This window comes from Nipponia nippon, unplaced genomic scaffold (assembly GCF_047370975.1).
Source record: "Nipponia nippon isolate SJK-2023a ecotype South Korea unplaced genomic scaffold, ASM4737097v1 scaffold_3, whole genome shotgun sequence".
In the NCBI taxonomy this organism is placed as follows: domain Eukaryota; kingdom Metazoa; phylum Chordata; class Aves; order Pelecaniformes; family Threskiornithidae; genus Nipponia; species Nipponia nippon.
The window spans coordinates 106,599,997-106,624,268 of NW_028262347.1; the positions used below are offsets into that span (position 1 = coordinate 106,599,997).

A 24,272-nucleotide genomic window follows, 5' to 3' on the forward strand; every position below is an offset into this window, starting at 1 on the left:
AGTCAGCACCAGAGCTGGAGGCAGGACCACAGTCTTTCTGCAGAGCGGTGAGTAAGGATGTTGGGAGATGGCCCGTGCAGGGAAGGTGGGGGATGAGGGGAAATCTTGGCATTGTGGCTGGCTGTGATTTCTTGAGAAAAGAGTCCAGGACTGGAGATGCTTTATGAAAATCATGCAAGTGACATTTTCACAGAGGCCATTCATGCTACGCCTGGCTCATGCGAGCATGGAAATTCACAGAGAATTACTGCATGGGATCTAGTGACAATGCAGTAAGCCATTAAACAAAACATTTTTGTCTTATATCTGTCCCTCAAACCTTGGACTTCCATTTTTCCTTCACAGAATTGAAAAAATATCACACAGGCTGATTTTGGAATAGCTCGCATATAAATCATCCCCTTGGGCTTGGGCCTCTCACACTGGGGTTCAGCCTGAGTGACTTTTTATAGCCGAGTTATAAACTTTTAAATGCCAGACTTAATCAGAGCTACTGAGATGGCCATTACAGGAGTGGTTTAAGTGGCATGGCCCTGATATATGAGAGCACAGAAAGAAGGTAGGTGGCTCATCCGCTGTAGGCAGTCTATCTGGAAGGGAGCAGGGTCTGGTGGCTAGAAGCAGGCACAACTGAGACACAGATCTCTTGAGTTTTGCTCTTGCCCTTGTGCTGCTGCTCAGTGACCTCGAGCATGTTCTCTTGGGCTGCACTGCCCTGACCAGACACGTCTCAGACCAAAACTTGAGAGGAAAACGTGGCTCACCATGCCCTGGTTTCCACAACATGCTCATGAAAATGCAAATATGTATCTGCCTCCCCTAGGGACGTTGTGAGAATTGTTGGTGAATTGGCCTAGGATTTAACATGGCGTTGCACAGACTCAAAACATACCAATCCAAACGCTTCATTTATGGCTGACTTCTAGAGCAACCACCCAGAAAATCATATTGAATAATTATAATCAGAGACACACCAGACATCAAAGAATCTAAAAGACTTTGGGCTTAAGCTTCTGGGGCACTAATGCCACTTTGCTCCTAACAGGAGGCTCTGCAAAACATTGATCCCCTCCCCCCAATTTTGCAAGTTGTGAGACATCCAGCAGGTTCTAGCTGTGAATCTGAGAGCCTCTCCAACGCTGCAGCATCTTTGTGGTCAAAGCGGAACTGGACGGTCATCAACATGACAGCAGGTGCTTGGACAGAGAAATTGATCTGAATGAAAACAGTACAGGAACTTCTTAGGGTCTTCTTTCTAAATTTATTCAAGTATTAAACAAACAGAAACTACAGCATGCATCGGATACTTTTCTTTATTGTACAACAAAACTATGGACTTGTTTGTAATTGCAGCATTTCCAGCAACATCAGGCAGACTTGTCGATGTTATCCAGTTTTGCACAGTCACTAGAGTGTCGCATCATGAATTATTAAATCAGTGCTTCGTGGTAATACATAATTTCTTATCAATTATTCATGCTAATGTGCGTGTAGTTTACTTAATTGTGTTATTGACGATCAAAAGTAATTTCCTGAAAATCCTCAAGGACAGAAAATTTAATCAGCGTAACTACTTTTCAGATGCAATGCTGTTAAGTATTCTTAATTTGCTCAACAATTCACTTATTTATGTACCTTTCTGGAGGAAATACGAGTTTAATCAAACTATTAGATTGAAGAGTTAGTGTACAGAAGGGCTGAAGTTCAACTGAATGCAAGGTAATTATGTTGAAATGAAGTTGGGCCTGCCTCTTTGGACTGGAATATTTTTTTAGTCTTTTTTTCAGGGAGGGTCCACAAAAAAATTATGATTGGGAAGATCACTAAGAAAACAGTGATTCTCTCTTCTCCAGCTGCTCCCCACAACAAAGCACACAGCGACCTACTTTATTCTGGTGGAAGAAAAGGGTTGTTGCTGTTGTTTAAACCAAGCCATAATTTGCAGCCAGGGAAGCCCCCTCCACCTACAGTTCAGCAGAGCAGCTCCTGAAGCTGGAGCACAAAGATGGATCACAGACTACTGCATGTTCCCCCAGCAGTTAGGACAGTTCGGGATTGCCAAAAGAAACACATGGTGTGGCAAAAGTAGAGCAAAATGACTCCATTTGATGAACGTGGGCCCTGTCTGACTTTTCTTTGTACTTGGATCCACGGACAGACCCAGCACTGCCCTCCCCAATGACTTGTGTCCAGAAGACACAAACCCCACCCTGGGGGAATGCCCAGCACCCTTCACTCCTAGAGCAAAGAAGGTGCTTAGTGTTGCCAAGCCAACCCCTGAAGACCAGGGCTTCCACCCTTTGAATGGGTGCTGATGCCAAGCCTGTCCTCAGGAAAAGGAAGGTGTGCACCAGGGGCTATGGGAGGGTCTTGCCAGCACCAAAGAAGTCTCAGGTTCTGTGAAATTTGTGGGCTGAGATCACTTGGGTAAGGAAGAGAAATTTTTACTGCCAGCCTTACTTGGGACTGCCTTTCCAAGCACATCCCCAAGCTCAAATCCAGTAAAAAGCCAAACACAACCCAGTGTAAAAGTGTGTGCTCAACGCATTGCAGGAGGCCCTCAGCACAATGCGCAGGATCAGAGCTGACAGGAATCCTTCCACTAGCCTCCACATTACTTGGTCAAGTCTCAGAGCAGTGGTTTCACCTTGTTCTCCAGGGACATCTGTGGACAAGCCTAAGGAGGCTGCAAAAGGCACCTGAGAAAAGCAAGTCCATGTCACTAAGTTTAACTCTGCATCTGCATTTCCCATGGCAAAAATGTGGGGCACCCCAGATTAAAATGCCTGCTCTAGAGCATCAAATCTCAGTCTGCTTTTCTTTAGGGAGTTTTGGGTCAGAGATAAGACTATATTTCCTGAGGCATCAATTTCTCCTTTGCACTGTGCCCACTCTGTAATAATTAAGACATTTTCATCTCTAGATTCATTACAACAAGCCTTCAGTGAATGGAATAGTCTGATTTTGGCTGGCATAAAGAAATATCCTTCCAAGCTTCATTTCTTCTTTATTAAAAACAAAACATGCAAGGACATATTTGCAGTGTTGCAATGCAGGATTATTTTGTTTCCCAGTCTTTCTTTCCAAGAGAGTGATGCTAACATACCCCCAGCTTTGTGCAGATCTAGACACATCTGCACTCTCCGTTAAATACCAGCATTCCTGTTTGAAGCTATGAATGCTGCTCTGGAGTCATGTGTCTTTTATGTCTAACGCAGGGAATGGCAAGAGTAACAGACTAATGATCACATAGAGACTAGTGCAAGGATTTTATTCACAGGTAAACTGATCTCAGCAATTTCCCAGTAATCTACTCCATGGAAAGTTTCACTTTTTGGGAAAAGAAGGGAGAAGGAAAAAAATATGAAGAGTTTTGTTCTATTTTCTGCTTCTCTTACACCTGGCTTGCCTGGGATAGATTTGGTTAAAGTCAAATGCCATCAGAAAACAGCAAGCCAGACTGGTATATACCTGCATATTCCTTTACCTCTGTTGTGCACGGTGGGGTAAATGATGCCTGGATGCCTCTCCTGCCCTGGACGTCGCGTCTGGAAGCGCTGCCCTTCTGCCAGCCCTCCATCTCACACAGGATGGGGAGCTGAGATGTGCAGGAGCATGCCAGGATCCTGGGCATTTCGGTGCCCCTGGGATGTGGCGGGGGGGCTAAAAACAGTTTCACGAACATTTCCAAACACAGATAGTGCCGATAAATCAGGGAAATGAACTTACAGCGGCGCAAGAAAAGCAAGGGTGCATGAAAGGCAGCTGAAGAGGCCACTCAGATTTGCTGGGTCCCTGCTGGCCCCGTGACGTCCTGCCGAGGCACGGCCACACTGCAGTTCACCCCGCGGTGGGTCCCTGCCCTGAGCCAAGAGGTCGGCGCCAGTCCGGCCTCATACACTCTTCTCTCCTTCCATGTGCTCCTTGGCTGGAGAGGGCTGCTTGTCCTGGCTGCCCTCAGGGCCGGGTTTGGCAGGAGGAGTGGGGCTGCTGCTGGCGGCAGGCAGGAGGTTGGCAGACTGGAGCACAGCCTCCGAGTGCTCCCGGGCCTTCATGCGCAGTGCAGCCACGCTGGCGGTGCGGTTGCTTTGGCAGCCGTAGGTGGGCAGGAAGGAGAGGCCCATGGGGTCTGGAACACAGCACGAGCACAGGGGGCTCCCTGGGAAGGAAGGAGACAAAGCACCATCACTGATGAGGAAGGTCATGGGCACTGTCTGACTGTTCCCTCCATGGTCAATCTGGAGAGAGCAGATATGGGGTTGGGGTCTTGAATGACAACAACACCCTCCCCTAGTGACCTTTAGTGGGTACATAGATGTTCTCTGGATCAGGGCTAGAAAAGCCAGATCCTGTTCTGCTGAGGCCCACTATGAAGGATCTTAACACTGTGAGTCATCCAGGGTGACAGAGTGAGTGAGGGCAAGCAGACTCAGAAGCAAGCAGTGAAGACTCAGAAGCAAGCAGTGAAGTTTAGATCACACATGAGATTTCCCCATAAGAGAGGCTGAGCTTGTCCCCAGTTCTCATACCAAGCTGCTGCTCTGTGGCTACCATCAGCTCCATGCTGGAAGTGTCCCCTGCCCTCCACTTGGACACTGAAGCCTGATCAATTTAGGCAGCTGCATTTGGTAGGTGAGTGTGGGGGTCCCATCACTTATCTACACCTGAAAGATTACTGCAGAGAGAAAGGTGAAAATATCCTGGTTATTATGCAGGAAGTAATGACCTTCTCCTATCTCACTGTAGGATGAAATAGGCTTTTCCTTGGCCAGGCCCCTGCCAACTATTGGCATCATGTTTACCCATGGGAGTCTGTTTACCTTCACCCACCCAATGTCTGCGCTGCTTAAGGATGACACCTCAAAGAGAACGGCCTCCAGAAGTGACCCAAGGCCACCTAAAGCTGCTGCTGCCAACATGGCTTAAGAGTCCCATCAGGAGAGACGGGCCAGACCATCTCTACCATGTCATCTGAGACACATGGGCTGTCCTTTGATAATGCTGGGACTTGGGCCAGTTCCCGAAGAAGCACACCTGGAAGTATAGGTTGATCACTGGGCAGGACATGCAGTCCCTCCAAAAAGCTACCCTGGTACCTAGCTTAGATGTATCTATTGAATGAAGGAGAATCTGTCAGAGGAGTAAGGATAGGAGACAGGGTGAGATGGCCGAGTTACTACTTTAATTTTCTCTCTGGTGAGAAACATTGAGTTACACCGTTTTTCCAGGGGTCTCAGAGGCCACACAAACTCCACATCCTCTTCAGCACCCCTGGCAAAAGCCTGTCCTTTGCTGATACGCTACCTCCCAACAAGAAACAGCTCAGCCGCGCACATTCTAACATGGTGCAATGTCTTCCTCTGATCTTTCCAAGCCAAGGACTTGCTTTAATTTCTGCAGTTAATATTTGAGTTAAATGGCTCATGACTAAGTGATGGAACTAATAACCTGCAGGGAGCAGGTAGTCTTTCTTTTACACTTCTGCTCTCGGTAGCAACGGGTCAGCACCCATCTGCTAGGGATAAAGGCAGACAGTTGTTTGTTTTTAGGATGTTGGCAAGACTTCTCCACAGCAACTGTCAGAGATCAGCAGCTTGCAGGTAACGTTCAGGAAAAAATACTCTTTACATTTTAAAAAACACAACCTACAAGGGACAAGTTATTAATGTAACTGGAAAGTCGTCTTTTCTCTTGTAATACTGCTCTGATAAAGCATATGATCATCAGACCAACATTTCCATGGGTCCAGGGATTCAAATGAATTGCACAAGCAAGTTTCAGCACTTGACTAAAACACTCACTTTTTTGCTTTTAGCACTAGGAAGCTCAATCTTGAATTCTGTGGCTGCTTTGAGCGGGTCAGAAGAAGGTTTATAACAAAATTCACTCAGTAACACAACTTACAGTTTTTGCCACCACCAGCCACGGTCATAAAGTAATTTTTTGCCCTGTTGAATTGCAGACACTTCAGGGGTGCTGGATGGCCACAGTTTCAACAAGAGGGAGGAGAGGAAGATCAGCACTTCAGAGTCCCTACAGTCTGCAGCAGGTCTTTAGCTGCAGAAGCCATACAGAAGTCTGTTTTTTCAGTACCATTAGCCCCACTACCTTAAGGTTCAGCTCTGAAATGGGGGAGCATGGAGGCCTGCCTGTGCATCAGCTGTCTTTACACTGCTGCTTTCTAACACAAACTGAGTGAGATTTTCAAACGTGGCTGTTCAGCTCCCAGGCTGAGGGCTTGCCCGTCTGCAGTACCTAACACAGGACGGAGCACAGACATTGTCTGCTCAGTGAGAGGTGGGGAGAAGTGGAAAAGAGTCTTCTGCTTTTCAGAAAAGCAGGAATCGGCTCCATCCCCTAAGAATAATTTTCATTCCATTGTTAGAGAGGGATAAAATATTTATCAGTCTTCAGTACCAATCTAAGCTCTTTGCTTAATAATTAGACCTGATACTACCCAGTGGCTCTGCAACCTGTGGGTGCAGAGTTACCTGTGGTGGAAACTAGGCTATCTCTAGCAATCATTCACCCATAAACCATTCCTTTCATTTTCATTGAGGTTAAAACACTTGCAAACAGCTCACATCTGAAAAAAATGTAAAGTAACAAATGCCATTTGCTCCAGGGTCCAGCTAGAATACAGGAGAGTAGGATTTAGCCCTATTTCTTTTTAATGTAAAAGGAAGGTTGAATCTACTTTACAATTGCCTGTGTCTGTGGGTAGTAAGTCCAGTGAAACCTGTCAGACTTTGCCGGCACAAAAACCAAGACGAACAATGGGAGAATCAGGAGCTCAAGGTCTCCACCTGCCCGTCAGTCAGCCTACAATGGACAGGGATCTGACTTTCACCAAGAAAGAGGCATCCACATATAGCAGACATCAGTGGTTTTTTTACATCTTATTGCGGTAACCCCGAGTCCACAGTGGGGAAGGAAGGAATCTTTCCTACTTATTTTGAATCCTCAGAGGAGTTTAGGCACCTAGCTACCATCAAAATCAGTGAGGGTTAAGCCGTTAGCCCTAGATCTTGATCCAGCTTCCAATAACATCTATGACAGTCTGCTATTACTTTAGTGGGATTTGGATCAAGTTGCTACAATACGGGCAGGGTACCGTTTTCTTTCTTTCAGGAACTTACTGCCTCCTGTACACAAAATTAAAATACACAATTAGATTTCCATTAACTTACAGCAAATTCTGCTGAATTGATCTCAACCTCCTTGTATTCCTATATGAGATCATACTTTAAATGCTCAGCCTGAACATAAATACTTAATGTAATAAATACAGTCTGAAATATTTGATCCACTTGGCAGTTTAATTGATCTACTACAGAGACTGACAGGAAAAATTAAATTAGTTCTGTCTTGTCTCTGCCAACATCACATTTCAATTGTAACGATATTTGATCTACAATTTTGGTTGTGGACCCTTTTGTGCAGTTCCAAGATTCAGCTTCAGCTGAAAAGAGTGGGGTGGGAGCAGGGCCCATATTGATATATAAGTATTTAAAATATATATTTTGTTTTTCAACTCAACAGTTTAAAGAATTTAATAGATAGCCTTTCCAAAAGGAAAAACCCCAGTTCTCTTCCCCTTTCAGTATTTGTGCATATCATCATTTGATGTGGACAGCTGAACAGCAACCTGACATGGAGGGAAGTGAGGAAACATTCCCATTTAAAATCCTCACTTGTCAATGCATGCTGTCTAGTTTTCAGAAAAAATATTATGCTTGATTTAAGTATTGTTTTCTTCTGGTAGTAGTCACATTGGTTTGCTTGAGCTCTAAATCCTCATAAACTCTGAAATCACTTTCACAAGGGTTGGAAGGTCAAGAACAACCTCGAGTTTATAGTGTCATTTACCAGTGAGAGCTGATTCAAAGAGAGCTCCCTCTCACTCTTCATACATGACGCCAACACTGCCTATTAAAGACTGAGGCACAAGCAGGAAAAACAAAAATGGCTTTATCCAAACCTTCTTGAGCTCTGAATCAGGAGGTTCAGAAGAACAAGAAAGTCATGAACTTAAAGCCTGAAACAGAGAGGCACCAGATGCTCCCAGTATAATTTAGGGTAGCCTCAAGGCTGCTAAAGTTGTACTAGATGGTTCCTTCTTCTAGTGCCTAAGCTGGTTAAGTGTGGAGGGCACCCTGTGCTGCCCAGAGGCTGGAAGAGCACTTCAGAGCTGACAGCAGAGTCCAAATGTTACAATTTCTTATCTCCTTGGCTTGTGAACCCTATATGCCCAACACAAACAACAAAGAGCTCATGATCTGGCTAAGTTGCTCTAACAGGAGCACTTTTGTGTAAATAACTTGACACTGGAACTGGAGGATCTCATCCTCCTTTATTTGTACAATTAGTACTGTTCCAAAAAATAATTCAGAAGCCAGGACCTTTCCTGTTTGGACAGAAAAGCTGGCAGCAAAGCCCACAGGAGCTGGAAGAACAGAACCATTCCTTGAATACTGTCAGCTCAGCAACCATTTCCACATCAGCAACCTTCCATGTCAAAACCATGATCTGACTCTAAATCCTACTGACATGTTTCACTCCAAGAGGGGTCAATAGGAACCCCTGCCCAGCTATGGTCCACTAACATAATCAAGATGTGTCCTGGAGGAACAAGACAGCAGCCATTTCCTTCCCATGGCTCTTAGGGCTCCTAGTATCTGCATATTCCCTAATATTTGTGATAAAGACCAAAAAAAATCTACTTGTGAAGTAAGGCAGTGTTAGAGTTGGGGAGCCGTGGTACGGGAATCAAAGTAATTTGCTCAAGGTCTGTGCATCTGCAGCAAACTAAAGAAATATTTTAAGTTCTTTAAAATCACAGTGGCAGGTAAATTAGGGAAAATGTCAAACAGAACCCACTTGATATATTTTCTGTATTACATGAGAAAAGTCAGTAAGTCCATAATCAAGAATGACAGAGAAAATAAAGGACCCCAAGAGTTTTGATTCCCATTCCCCAGTCTTATGGTAAGCAGCGATGCTTCAATTCGGTAAACACCAGTTCAAGGGCAAGTTAGGTCCTTGAGCGCTTCTTTCTCAGCCTTGGCAATGGGAATTGTCCGATGGAATCTGGCAAATTCTCTTCATCTTTCCATAATAGAAATTGAAATGTAATGGATGAGCAGTTCTAGTTGTGTTTTTTTCCTGGATACTGCAATTAAGCCTCCCTAATATGAACAACAGCAACCACAGCAGCAACAAACCATAAAAGAGCCTAATCAATGGTGCCCTGGAATATCCACTTTGATGTGCATAATGCAATCCTGCTTCTCTATCAGTAGTGTGGAGGTGCCGTGAAAACCAACTGAGCTATAACTTGCACAGAACAGAGCTGTGGGTGAATTATGAAAGTAATTCCCTGGCAAGTGTAATTATTTCTCTCCTCATACAATCCACTCATCACGGGGTCTGGGGAAATTTCAGTGGAATATAACAGACACACTCTTGGCCTCAGCCACCAGAATGGTAGAACACTTCCGCTAAAAACCGGAGATTCTTGTTTACACCCATTAATAACATCTTCTACATTAATGAATTGCATTCATGCTGTCATCCATTAAGAAGGTACTTTGAGGTCTCTCTCTGCACAAAACACTAGCTTCTCCTGGTGACTCTATTGTTATACAGCCCATAAATAAAACAAGTGTTTTCCCTTCATATTTGAGGTCTGCAATTAAATCTACTAAATGGACTGCAGATGCACAGTTTACAGTAAGTGATTCATCTTGGAAGATCATGGAAATGTTGAAGTCACCACAATGAAGTAGCATAGTTGTCAAATTAGGACAATTTCAGAGAGTAACAAACACCAGAAATTTCATCTATGCAAACCAACCTTCCTCATTATGGCCAGTGGTGAAGAACTTAAAACCCTGAAGTAGGAAACCCTGTATACCACAGAAATTATGATCTTATGCTAATTTTTCAAATGAGAAATTGCATTTCCTGAAAGAATAGTACCTAGTGAGGTAATATGGTAGTTAACAGATGCGTGCTACTAAGTACAGCCTCCAATGTGCTAAACTTCAGAGAGGAAGGGGACTCACCTAAGCCAAGGAAAATGTCTGTTGTATTACTGAATACAGAATATTGGATAGAAACAGAGAAAAACTGTCCAGTGGTAATGTACTCTTCTCTGGAACAGTCTATGCTCTGAATTACAGTTCTGATCACTATTGCATAGCTGGCCTGCTTTCTTCACAGCACATGCTGAGGTGGCAGTACCATCCCTTTGAGGAAAAAAAAAAAAAATCTCAGTTTCAGATACAGCAGAGTTCATGGGACATGTTGCTTAGGGAGAATAGCTTTCTTCTCATTCATCAGAGCAGACCTAGTCTTATGCTCTAGCAATATCCCCCATTTACCTAGAAGTGGCATATGTGGGGTTCAGATGAGAGTTGCCTGTTGAAGAGTTGCAGAGCCACACTAAGCATAAGGCAAGCCTACAGTGCACTGCACAATCTTTCTAAAAGCAAAGTTGCAGGCTCAGTCCCTGCCCCATGCTAGGCTGCCCTGAGATTTCTTGTCTCTACGAGACCAACTTCATCATCAACTATTGTATCCTTATACTACAAATCAGAACCAGGAACTATGTGCCATGGACACTTTATGCAGCCTTGGAAATCTGGGTCTGGAGCCAAGCAATCAAAATCAGAGGAGAAAGAGCAGTATTAGTTTCTTTACAGAAGACAGAGAACTCTCAGGTGGCAGAATGAAAATGGTCCCTGAGAGCATAAAATAATTGTTAATTAGTTACATCACCATCATCACTTGTTATTCACTGTATTGATTTTAATTGTCTCCTTCTAAAGCATCAGTCAAATATTACTCACCGACACCAATGAAGTGTTGGCTCACAAGCCCAACAAAGCACATCTTGTCTCCTCAAAAGAATAACAAAACAACCTAGGCTTCCCAGTAGTATCTGATGTGCTGAGAGTGCCCATCTGTCTGCAGGCAGCTTTTACAGGCTTACTGAAGAATGTGATTCCCTTTACTGGCCAGGATTATTCTCCCAGTGGTGGGAATACATATCTATTTATGGGATCCACATAGAGGAGCTGCATTTAATTTGACATTTGCATAGAAGAAAGTGGGGTCTTGCATTCATTGGTAGTGAAATGGTGGTTTGATTCTGGAGCAACTATTTTATTTTCAAAAGCACAAAGAATTCCTGGTAGTTTCAAAGCATGGATGGCACAAGAGAGACACCAGAAACATCTCTTGGTCATTTCACTCTTCAATAAAACTTGCAAAATCTTGGAAAAACCTTACAACTTGCTAAATTTCTCCTTATCCAAGCAATTCAAAAACCAAACAGCTCAGAATTTTATGCCCTGTGTTGAGTTTGATAGGATTTTGTGTGGCATAAAGTCCTATGCGCTCAGAATCACTGTGGCAGAGTCCTGTCAGCATTTCTGCTGCAAAATGTGGCTAGATTCTCAAGGGAGAGGCTTAGGTCACTTCATTAAGACACATAAGGACACAGACTAATGCCCACCTAAATGTAGGGTTAGTTCTCCTTTGGCAGGCCTGAAGTGGACAAATCAGCTCCTAGCTCAAAGTGGGAAATGAGAAGGGAGAGTCAAACAAACTGAATTGAGCAAGATGACAAGATCATATAAAGGTTTTGTGAACACTGTGTCTCTCCCTGTCCTTTCCTTCCTTCCCATAACCATTATCTCTTCCTCCAGACTGACACGTGAGCTTGGTTGTGCTCTCAAATACATTGGTTTAGATGAATCATCATTCACCTGGTGTTTCTATACCAAAGAAAAACAAAATGCTAATCAGGCCTGTGATACTTTTGGTCCGCTCAGAACCTCTAGAGATTGTCCCGTTCATCATCGCCAATTAATGAGACTGAAGCTCAAGGTCTGCTGTGCACAGTCCCTACCCCAGCCCAAGTGAATTGCTCTTGGAGAAACAGGGAAAGAGGAACTTGTGGAGATGAGCCAAGGAAAGAGGAGACAATACTCCATATACAGATACCACAAGAAAGATGCTACAATTATTCGCTGCTTGTATAAATCAAATTTGCCACCTTATAGAACAAGAAACGCTTCCCCCTTAACCTCAAAGCCAAAATTTGACATTACTGAGACCTAGCTGCAGAAGAAAAAGATCTTCCCCCAAAGCAGCAGCTCAGTCTATCAGTTCCGTGCAAGTATAACAATATGCTGACAGGCATAGGCAGCTCCACAAAGCTCCCAATAGGTGGACATGCAGATATGCAAATCTGTAACTGGATTTCTTAAAATCAAAATATACTATATTACCCAGTCCTTTTGCATGTAGCTGGAGATTTCTAGTGCCAGGCAGGAAATATAAACCGGGCATCTCAGTAATGAACCGCACATGTAGCTGACAGCATTCATCAAGAGAATGCGCATGCATCTGATAACTGACCAACCCTATACAAATTATAAAAAATCTATATTTACATTTAGGACAAATTTTTCAGGGACACTGCCTCCTAGCCTGGGCAACTGACTATCTAATAAGTATCTCCACAAGAAATTCAGGAATAGGATTTTTCCTGCCCCTAGGTTGTAAAACTGCTATCAAGCAAAAAGGAGCAAATTATTAATCTCTCAATTTAGTGGCTGAGCTGTAAAATCACAGAAAAGAATATCTGGAAGTCTTCCAAATAAGTAAAACTGAAAAAAAAAACCCTCATGACAATTTTTTTTTCATTCACTTTTATTTCCTTTTCCTTGGCTTTTGTTTATTGGGGTTATTTTTCTTAAAATTTAGATACATTTAAAGATGAAGCAAGTGAGAACAATGTATTGATGCATTTAATTTTGAAAATGCTTAAATGTAAATTTTAAGAAAAAAACATCCCTTACGTCTATCCAAAATGATTCACTGAACTCAACCGCATTTCCACACCTTTCAACCTGCCCAGGACTACATTTATCAACGAACAATCTTTTTGCCTGAAGAGTTTCACCTGTATCTACTGAAGGGAGGCTGTTCCTGCCCAGTGGAAGAAGCCGAAAGTCTCTGCCCCAAGACCTTGCAGTCACAGAGCAGAGATCAAGAGGACTTGTGCCATCCAGCAGCCACTGCCTGCTTACAGAGTTTAGGTTGACAGTCATCATTTAAGTTTTAGGGCTCAGGTCACACCTGTATGGCTTTTCTTGATTCAAAATCACAGGTCCCACACCTATCAAAATAGCAGTAGCTGTATGGTGTGTTGGGCTTCAGCTATTTTGGAAAGAGAGGAGGGAAGGGGGAACAAGGAGCAGGACACTGGACTTAATGCGAACCTCAGCAGTTCCAAGCATTTGCTTCAGAAATATATCTTGGCAATGCTGATTTAACTGGAAATACTCACACAAACCATGAGGTATGCCAGGGAACATAGTGAGAGGTATTGGAGGACATTTGTGTTTGTTGTGGAGGGTCTTAAACTGGGAAACTTTCCTCACAAATTATTGCACCACACTGGGGCATAGAATAAATGTATGTGCCACTTTGTGCTTGGCAGTGCTATGAGGCTTTACATCCTATAAATCTATAAATTGTATTCATCCTGCTTACACCCTTAGTCTTATAAATTGTTAGACTAGGAACAGCTAATGGATCAGCTGGTGATTTATTTTTAAAAGATGCATACTGCTACTTTTTGGGAGCTGAAAAGGATATGGACACTGGATGTTCCCTTCCCGAAGCCTGGGTTCCAGGTAATGAGGAATTACTTTATATCCTCCCCTGTCCCCATGCACACGCTTTATTCAAGTTCTCAGAGGGGACCTACTGCTCAAGAAGAGAAAGGGCTGGCATTGTGCAGAGATGTACTGCAAAGGAAACCGCATGCAAAGAGCGGATGAGGCATCAGTAACGGTGCCAGGTAATGTATAATGCAAAAGGATGTGCATAACTAATTTATTAGTATAAATTTGACTTTGAAAAAAAAAAAGCATATGCAAAGAAAACTCTGAAGGAGCAAACCCTACCTGCCTTGCTCCTTGAGACAAACCCTGACCTCACTAAAACTAACTGAGTAAAATCAAGGAGCTTCGCCACAAATGATGCTACAATTTACAACAGGAGACTCACTCCTGTACCAGCAGCATCGGTCAATGCAAGTCCTGCCAATCATAACAGAAAGAAGGATCCATCATTTCCCAAAGGCTTCTCCACTGGCTCAAGTGGGACCATGCTGCTTAGCTCAAAAGAGCTGCTCTTTGAGCTCATCCCTGAAGTTAAACAGTCACTTACCTTTTAGAGAAGCGACATGGGATAAAGCTTGTGCGTAGGTGGCTGTGTTGAGAAGAGTCCCCGGCAGGCAGGAAGGGAAGAAAGGTCCTGTAGGACCCACTGCTCGACTCAGGCTGATGGAGAAGAGAAAACACCTTACAAAACCAGAACTAGCTGATTCCAAAGACAGCATATGCACACAAACATGTTGGTGTCTCAGCGTCCAACTAGATGGGACCAAGCCTGGATAACATAAGCCTCCCATAGCCAACAGCTTCTCAACATCTCCATGGGGAGCAGTGAGCTGCAAGAGAGACAGCTCATGTTCTAATGATTTGAGCTGTACCTGAAGATGGTGCCATGTAGGTCAAGGCTTATCAGCAGGCAAGTCTGTATGTATGTACGTATGTATGACGCATACTTGCCCCAAAGAAAGGCAGCTGCTAACATGTATTACTCTTACCTCTGCTGGATCTCCAGACTCTCTTTTTTATTCCTGGTTTGATCTGCTGGAGAAGGGGAATTTAAATTCCTCGCAGGAGGTGCCACCTCAGCCATTGTTTCCTTAGAGCCCTCTTGGTCAGAAGAACCTCTCTCTGTTTTCCTCCATTTAGCTCTTCGGTTTTGGAACCACACCTGGAGCAGGAGAGCAATCCAGGCTGAATACCGTGTTTAGCCGAATGCAAAGCAAGGAAATTGTAAATTGTTACTCTAGTGAAATCAGTTATTTAGAAGCTTGGCTAAAACTTCCTTTTATTTTGTGTCCCCATTGTTATTCTAGTTGAGCCTTAAGATTACATTTGTATCTGGAATATTTCTGTGTCTGGAAAACAAGCCAGGAATGTCTAAACACATTCAAAAGGCATGTTAAAAATAAAAAAAATAAAAACGAGTTTTGATGCTATTGTGCCAGTTAGCAAAACATTTAAACATGTGCTTGCTTTTATGGACACATTTAATTCTCACTGATTTCTATGTATTAACATGTCTAAAAGCCTTTTGTATAGGGATGGACTTCAATATGTATTTAAGCACCCTGACGAAACTGTATGTAAGTCTTCAAATGAGCTGCTGCTAGAATCAGAGAGGTCAGAAATGAAAAGGTGTGTATTAGACCATCTTATCCAGCCCATTTCCTGGAGAGGACTGATACTTTCTGTTATTCCTCTGATATATTTGTCCAGTCTGCATTTAGAGGACTCAGAAGGTGGTAGATACTAATTTTGGAAGATCATTCTGCAGTTTACTACACACCAGTTTCCAAAACTTATTTTTTTCCTGTAATGCAATACAAATATTCATGTTCTTGATTTTATCCCCCGACTTTTAGTCCAAACACTTTTTTTTTTCCATTTACCTTGGAGCTGATGCTCTGAAAGCACCTTATTTGAGGTGGAAAATGCCAAGCCTCTCTTGAGGTCAGGAAATCCACATTTTAATACATGACTTCAAGTATAGACGAGATTGTTATTATTATTATTCTCCTCCTACAACTCCATTTTAGTTAGCTGCCTTTTAATTGCATGTATCAGCAAATGTTGAATAATGATTTTATCTATATTCTAAATTTAGAGCAGTTAAATGCAAAGCAAAATGCAGACACTTTCTTGCGTCTTAATTGAATGAAGGTCACAGCTATAACAACATTTAATTGAGCTATTTTTCATTATCATATTTTAATGACTTTGCACTGACAGTTCGCCTGCTTCTGAGGAAAGAGCATGATGAAGTCGTTTATTTCCCTATTTAGTTATTGTTTGACAACATCATCTTCGATTAAGACTCTGCTTTATAGCACATTAATCATATTTGAATGAGCAAGGGGTATAAATGTAAACATATCTCCCATCCTCTGTGTTTCCCCATGTCCCTGCATGAAAGCAGGCTAAACAAATGCTTGCATCTATTGTCTGTTTGCATAATAGCCAACAACAAGGCTAAACACCAGTCCTCAGCAATCTAATTGTCACCACCCCTATCTCACCCTTGCACCTTTCAGGAAGAAGTTATGATCTTCCACTTCTGAATGCTCAATAATTGTGCCATTTATCTCAATTTGCAGTTCAGTCTTTAGGCACCAATAGCCAAAATGGCATTTTTTATTATTTTTTAAGCCAGTACCTACAATGCAGTGGCAAAAGGAGATTTTCATTTCCAAATAATAATCAGTTTAATTTGCCCGCATATGACCAATGATTCATGTTCAGATTTAATAATCAGGATCGCATAATCTGATTATAGGAGAAATAATTTGTTTACAATCCCCAGTTTACTGCAGTGAATTCCATTATCTCTCTTCAGCCATTGGGTTTTAAGAGATACTGACATGACCCTAGGGAACAAAAGGCAAGCTATTATATTTCCTACAATTAGATCTTTGCATAGTCTTAACCCCGAGCACCTAAATAAAAAAAATACAAAAGCAGCATGCAGAAAAGCCCCATAAATAAAATGAATACATAATCATGTTCAAAAAATGGCTTGCAACTCTGTGGTGGATGCCTGCAGAGTTATGGGGATCCATCTCTGACAACTGCAGGGCTACTGTTCTTAGCAGAGCTTATACACGCACCAAGTTAATCCCTGGATATGGAAAAACAAACACCTGGGTCAAAACAAAAGGGGGAAAAAAGTGGGGAGAAGGAAGGAAGGAAGAAAGGAAGGGGTGGAAAAGAGTGGGGGTGGAAAGAGAGCGATTGTGGTCAATGGTATTTATTGGATCATATTAAAGGTGTGGGAATTGCTCTGCAGGCTCTTTAGCTGTCTAAATTAAGTGTTTAGAAAGAAGGTGAAAGGGAGAAAAGTTGAAGAGGTGCAGAATATTTCTTCCTGGCAGCTGGGCTCCCTGCAGCTGACTAACCCCATTGCTCGACAGTGGTCATAGTTGCTTTGGAGAATCACATCTCAGCTCTTTTCTCCACACACACCCCCTCCAAAAGCAAGGAAATGGATGTGCATTGATGTAATTTAGTACCTTGGAGACGCGGACAAATTAGTGTAGAACATTATCACTAGTTAATTATGAATGACCGATTAATCAACCTAATCTAATATTCCACATTATGTTGATGTTATTAAAGTGCATCATGAAAATGACAGATCGTCTTCATTTGCGTTCTTTGGCCAAATGTGCACTCTGCAGTCATGATGTCAAAAAAAAAAAAAAAAGTTTGCCAGTTTGAATACCCGAGAGTTAAATAATTCCCCAGAATGTTTACCTGCACCCTGGCTTCCGTGAGGTTGATTTTCATAGCCAGCTCTTCCCTAGTGAACACATCGGGGTAGTGGGTTTGAGCAAAAACGGCTTCCAGTGCCTCGAGCTGGTGGAGGGAAGGAGAGCGAACATCTGTCAGGGCCAGGCCACGGCTCGCAGCGCGGTGCGGGCCGGGGAGCTGCCGCTGCCGGCCCGGGGGGCGCCCGTCCAGCTGCCCCGGGGAGGTTTCTGCCAGGGATGGGGAAAGCGGGGGGCTGCGGGCCGGGCGGGGAGCCGGGCGGGGCGGGGCGGGCAGAGGGCAGGCAGGCGGGCAGGGAGCAGGCAAGGGGCGATGGGGTGCAGGTCAGGGGGCAGCGAGGAGCAGGCTCGTACCTGCTGCAGGGTGAAGGTGGTGCGGTTGCGGCGCTGCTTCCTTCGCAGGAACCCGTCGTCGAAGTCGCCGGCGGAGTGACCTCCGAAGGGGGCCGCGCCTGCGGGCGGAGAGCCGCGTTAGGGGCCGCGGGGCGCGGAGCCGCAGCCCCCGCCGCGCCCCGGGAGGGGGAAAGGGCCGGGAGCAGGAGCCACCCCGGCTCGGAGCTGTTCGGGAGCGGGACGGAGCGGGCGGAGAGTGCTGCCGCGGGGCGCGGAGCCCCGAGCAGCTCGGCCGGGCCGGGGGGCACTGCGGGAGCCCCGCCAGGCAGCGGGAGCCCCGCCGGGCTGGGGGGTCCTGCCGGCACCTGGGGGTCCTGCCGACCTGAGCTCACCCCGCCGAGGGTCGTTTTCGGGCCAATTGTGTTTTAACAGGACGAAGGCTTTGACTCAGGTGTGGTGGCGGCAGGTCGAGCTCGTAAAAGCCCTGCCTGTCTGCCGGGGGAGCAAGGGGAAGCCCCCGTGCCTGGAAGGAGCAGGACCGGGGCCGTTGGCAGTTTTTTCCCCGCACACCCACCCACGCTGCGAGCAGAGGCCGCGCCGCCCCCCGTGTGTTAGTCCTCATCCCTGGAGGCGAACGGCGAACACGGCCACTGGGCTTCGTACAGTGCCGAGCGCCGGGGGCGGCCGGAGTCCTCGTGGGGCTCGGCCACGGCTGAACCGCCGCGACTCGGCAGCGGGGCTGGAGGAGGGAGCCCCTGCCCATTCCCAACGGGGGAGTCGAGAGGCCCGAGTGGGAGACTGGGGAACTGGGGTTTGCCCCTGGTCGGAGGCCGGGAGAGGGCAGACAGCCCGCCGGGATGCAAACCGCCTTCCGTGGAGCAGACCCCGGCCTTCGCGGCTCCCCCAGTTGTACATCACCAGTGCCCTGGCTGAAATGCTTCACTCCCTTTCTGTTCGCTGACAAAACACAGTAAAAAAACCCACCAAACCAAAAACAACAAAAAACCCTAGACCAAACCCAAAACAACAAAAAGCCACGGAACATAAAAGTACCCAAACCCACAAAAGCGTTGCCGAGTGTCTCCAGGACCCCACTCGCACACCTGCCCGGTGGAGCACCCCGGGCCGGGCCGGCCCTGCCTCGGGGCGCAGGGGCTAGAGGTCGCCGCTCATCTTGCAGCATCATTTGGAAGATAAACACGGCCCCCAGCCCCCTTCTCGCATAGACGGACGGCTCGCTGCGGCCCTGGAAGATGCTCATCAGAGAATAAAATACTGTCCCGGTGACCCCAAGAGCCCGGTCACTTCCCTCCAGCACCGCCGGGGCTCCCCGGGTGCCCAAACCCACCGAAAACGCTGACCGAAAAGGGCTTTTCTGTTGCCGCTTCTTCGGTTTGGCGGTGGGTGGGTGGCGTTTTTTATTGAGGAGGGGTATATTTTTGTTTTGTTTTGTTTTGTTTTTTTCACTTGGGATGCTCTACGCTGGATGGTTTCACCCTTTAGCAGGGCGGACCGGCCGCCCCCCGCCCCGCTGCTGCCCTCGCCGGGAGAGCGAGGGGCCGCTCCGCCCGCAGCCCCGCCGCCGGCAGAGGCTGCAGCCCGCGGGGAGCGCTCCCCGACTCGGGCCGCCCAAACCAGGCACCAGCCCCAAACTGCCACCGGAGAAACAAACAAACAAACAAGCAAACAAACAAACAAGAGCACGTTTCCAAAGCTGTCTGCCAAAAACTAACGAACAAAGCCGCCCCAGCGCTCGGTGGCACAGGCGGGGGCGGCAGGGAGGGCTGGCGGGGCGCGGAGGAGACCCCGGCGCTGCCCTGCCCGGGCCGGGGACAACTTTGGGGAGACAATTTTCCAGCAGGCGATGCTCAGACCGGCTTGGGGCCGCTGGTCCTGGGGCAGCCGAGGTTAAAGGCAGGGATGACCCTTCCCCGGAGGAGGATGAAACGCGGCACCACCGCTTCCTGGCAGCGCTACAGCGGGGAAAGCCCCTCGCTCTCCGGGCGATGCCCGTGCAAGGCGCCGGGGCGGGCGGGCAGGGGCATTTGGCGGGGACGGGCCGCTTCCCCCGCCGTGCAGCCGCGGGGAGCGCCGGCCCGGCCCGGGCAGGGCAGGGCAACCCGCCCGGGGCTGAAGTTGGGCAGCCGGGGCTGCTCCCCGCACTACGAGCGCTGGCCGGAGGGAGCGGGTGGCCAGGGCCCTGGGCATATGTGGGGAAATCCCGAAGGCTGCCATTTATTTATTTTTTTAAAGGAAACAAACAGAATAAATAAACAAACCCCTCTGATCAATAACACAAAGAAAAAAAATCCTCCCAAATATTTATTTTCCGCCTTTTTTTTTTTTTTCAGTCGTGCCCCGTCTTTCCCCATCCTCCCGCAGAATGTTTGTAAAATAGCATTAAAGATTTATGCAGTCCCTTTGGCTGGAGGGAGGAGGCGTGACCACGTCCTGAAAGTGTCCCGATTACAGCCATGACACCAACATCTGTGCTGGGAGGGGAGAAAAGCATCTCTTTCGTAGCCTGAGGCTCAACTGCGGGATGGCTATCCACAGAGGGGAGGCAGGTGGCAAAATGACGGGGGTGGGGGTGTAAAAACAAGGCCTTTCCAATAGGAATCAAATTAAAAAAAAAAATAATCATGCAATCCTTCTTTCCATCCTGTGACAAGAGGGGAAAGCTGGGCGCAGGGAGAGGGGATAAGGTTGTGTTTTCTCAAGGAAAAAGATGATGCGCTTTTATATTTAGCTGCCTCTATAGATCCGCATCTTATCTCAGCACATATCTGTACCCCGACAGTCAAAAGTGCGGGCCCTTGGAGCAAGTCGGACCACAGTTTCTTCCTCTGTCCCCCAGCGCACACCCCACCACCACCTCGAACTTCAGCTCTCGTACTTACACGTCTCTGTGCGACAACACTCACCTTCTAGCTGCGGGGGGCAGTGGAAGTAGAACATGGCCCTGCGGCTGGGCGGGCGCCCGCTGCCCGCCGCTGCGAGGCCGACGGCGGCCGGAGCCGGGGCCGGGGCCGGGGCCGGGGCCAGCCCGCGGGGCGCGGGGCTTCCGCGCACCCCCCGCACCGACACACCGGCACCAGCTCCCCCGCCGGGCACCGCCACGCACCGCCGAGGTGTCTGCTGCCGACCTGAAGACAGAGAGAGAGGGAAAGAACGGAATAGGTGAATAACCGGGAGAAAGCACCCAGAGAAACTCAGTGACAATCCTAGATCCCATCCCAGAGGAAGCAGAGAAAGTAGTGTCTGACACCCTGTGCAACGAACTGAAAAAGCCAAAGGCAGAAAACTCCATGGTAGGTGCACAGTAATCAGAATCAGTAAAACTTTGTTGCTTCTCTTTTTCTCTTTTTTTTTTTTTTCTTTTTTTTTTTTCACGAATAGCAGATTATCTGTCTCTTGTTCTTCTGTCTGTCTATCTATCTATCCATCCATCTATACATTCATTCAGTCATTCGTTCATCCATCTATCTATCTAGTTATCTCAGATATTCCCTTCCAGAGCAAATAATTACATAAAGAAAAAAACCGCTTATAGCTAAGAATGAACCATTTTTTTAAAAAATTAAATTATTCTGCCTAAATGAAACGGCAATAAAACCTAAAAGCTTTCTTCTTTTTAAAGCATCCAGCACACTGAGAGCTGTGTTCAGGTTGGAAACCAATGTCCTCGGCAAGAAAAAAAAAAAAACAAATTATATGCAGTCATATAAAAAAAATCCAGAAGGCAAATAGAAATAATAATCCATACCTAAACCGAACAGAAGTAAAAATCACCAGTAAGGTTTGGGGGTATTTTGCACTGGAATAAGGCGCTGTGAGTTGTTGGCTGCAGAGAGACAGAAGGGCTCTGTGGAGTTCTGGAAGTGGCCAGATGTCTTTATATCTGTCTACAGCATGCTCTGCCTCTCAGCACTTGCCTTTATAATCTCACGCATAATTGGCCTTAATCTGATTATTTCCAGCGCTGTCTACAGTGAGTAACTTGGATAGGTCTATTGGGCCCTACAAATGGCCCACGTGGTGTGCAGAGCCGGGGGGGGGGGGCGGGAGATGAAAAGAAAAACCCCGTCATTTCTCAGCAAACACCAGGAATGTGAACAGCAGCAACAAAATCCCATTATTTTCCGAGCGTTGGCGCTCCGGGGCTCGGCGGCCCCCGGCCCCCCGCCCCGGGGTGCCCCGGGCTGCGGGGCCGGGGGGGCCCCGCCGTGCCCCGCCGTGCCGGGAGAGCCCTGCCCCGCCTGGACCCCGGCGCTGACAAAGCGCCGGCTAATTGCCGCCGGATGGGTTTTGGGGGGCCGCTCTGCACACGCCTTGCCTTTCCAAGCGATCGTACCACGGCAAAGTTTGATTTTGTTCACAGCGAGGGGTCTCTGGATTTATGCTCGCTTCCCGTCTGCAAATGATATGCGGCGGGACCCTTTGCAATTACTTTTAAAATGCATCCGAGAGACAGGCTCAGCGGAGAGAGATGGCCCTTGCCTCAGCCCGGGTGAAAATTAGACTTTAAAGTACCCAGATGAAATTTTCAAGTCAGGGACGCGGGATTGGATCAAATCACATAAACTGCAAAAAAAGCAAGTATAATGGCGCATAATTGGTTCTGTAATAGCATTACACAAGGATAATAGCCTGTTATGGCCCCCTGCACATTAAGTGCTTCCCTGGCGTAAAGCCTTTATGATATTAAAGGGGGAATATAATGATATTTTGGTTATTAAATGCGTGTAATTAATTTATGCACCACTGAAAATAAAGTTGGTATTATGACCCACTCAAGATGCATCAGAAGATGTAAGTCAGACAACTGTTGATAAGTTCTGGTGTCTATGTTTCGTCTAGACTGCTGATTTTATTTTGGAACAATTGCTTCTCCGGCAGACTACACAAATTTAATATTTTATAAACATTGTAATGTTCTGTGCAGGAAGGGCGAGCAAATCTACACAGGCTCTCCTAGATCTGATGGGAGTTTAAAGACATAGCACGTTCATACCAGAGCAAAGGAGATGGATACAGACAATACAGGTAAATCTCTATAGATAGAGATTTTGAAGAGACAATGTCTTTGGAAAGTTATTCTGCATATACGGTCTCATGAAATAAACACTAATAAGCCTTAGAAATATCACCTGCTCTATGTGCCTTTCACACTAGGCATAGATGTGGAAATTCCCCTAGTGTATATTCAAGCTGAAGTTATGTTTCAGTCCTGTAAAGCATTATTTCAGCAAAGCAAGGCAAAAATTAGTTGTACCCGAGATCCAAATTGATTTCATCTGATCTTAGCCACTCACCTATAATTTTAGCATACTAGTGATAGCTTTAGAAAGTTGCATTCGAACAAGTTTTTATATATATCTACACGTGTATATACACACACACACATATATATATTCACATGCATACACATACATAAACACTTCTAGGGATATCTCTGTTTGAAAACAGATATTGACTTACCATCCAGGCAAGTCTCTGAACAGCAACGTATACTGTGAATTGAGACGGCTTTTACAGCACCGTGCAAGACGCAAGACCAATGTTGTGAATCCGGCTGCGCTCCTTAAAATAGCAGCACAAGCTTTAGGTCAATTAACCTTAAAAAGAAGAGCATAACCCAGAGGTGCTGTCTGGATCTCCCCTGCCAGCCTCTCCATCCCGAGCTTTAAAATCCACGCAGGGCCAGTACTGCAGGATCCCTTTGCACAGAGACAGATGTGCCTTTTCCTTTTTCTCTGACGTCGGGAAGAGAGTGAGAGAGAGTGTTTTATCATAAGAACCCCTAATAAAATAATAATAACTTCATTATGGCGCTCTCAGGCCTTGCTCTAGTCAGGGGGCTGCATTGCTGTTTTGGCTCCAAGACTCACTTTCCCCAGCAGTTTGAAGCCTGCAAGTTCAGCGTATTGCAGCAGGCAGAGAGGGTGAAATGGAGCACGGGGAAGTGCTCCAAGTCGCTGCTTTTTAAATAGAAGCAGAAGGACCCTGAGCCGGGAGAGGCTGAACTTTCTCCCAAGGAGCAGCAGCTGCAAAACAAGGAGATAACTAAGCAATATATAATCCCCCACCCCTCGCCAGTTCGGTGCCTGTTTAATTTTAATGCCCGAAACGTGGGGCTGACATAATTAAAAGTTAGCACTTGGGAGTCTTGGGTGCCGTTCTCCGGCGGCCGGAGCCCAGGGCCGGCGGCGGCGGCAGCGCGGCGCGGTTCAGCACCACGGAGAGCGCCCGCCGCTCCGCGCCCCCGGCCCCGCGCCGCCCCGCGCGGGCTAGCGCCGCGTCAGACCCTTCCCCGCGGGAAGGCTGTGGTCAGGGCTGTTCCTGGGGCTCTCCGTGTCCCCCTTCTGTAGGCGCTTTCCTGAGAAGCTGGGACCACAGGGGAAAACAAAACAAAACAAAACAGTAAATTGCTTTGGATCGTGGCTAGTATTTCTCTGGCAGTTCCTCTCATCTAGCT

At 46.4% G+C, this 24,272-nt stretch overlaps 1 protein-coding gene across 1 annotated transcript; it reads right to left on the reverse strand.

The window, feature by feature from the left end:
• Nucleotides 1-1,420: 1,420 nt before the first annotated feature.
• On the reverse strand, nt 1,421-20,788 carry DRGX (dorsal root ganglia homeobox). Its single transcript, XM_087766356.1, has 6 exons — nt 20,719-20,788; nt 17,816-17,913; nt 17,448-17,549; nt 14,693-14,865; nt 14,251-14,363; nt 1,421-4,159 (listed from the first exon to the last, which is right to left on the reverse strand). The coding sequence occupies exons 1-6, from the start codon at nt 20,750-20,752 to the stop codon at nt 3,894-3,896; spliced, it is 786 nt and encodes a 261-aa protein (XP_087622482.1). The 5' UTR covers nt 20,753-20,788; the 3' UTR covers nt 1,421-3,893.
• Nucleotides 20,789-24,272: the final 3,484 nt, after the last annotated feature.

Excerpts from the sequence above, each read along its gene's own strand:
- DRGX (XM_087766356.1), bottom strand. The coding sequence starts at position 20,752 with ATGTTCTACTTCCACTGCCCCCCGCAGCTAGAAG. Across the intron at positions 17,550-17,815 it reads CCACCTTCACCCTGCAGCAG|CTCGAGGCACTGGAAGCCGT; the intron begins GTACGAGCCTGC and ends TCCCTCCACCAG. Across the intron at positions 14,364-14,692 it reads AGTCTGGAGATCCAGCAGAG|CCTGAGTCGAGCAGTGGGTC; the intron begins GTAAGAGTAATA and ends CTTCTCCATCAG.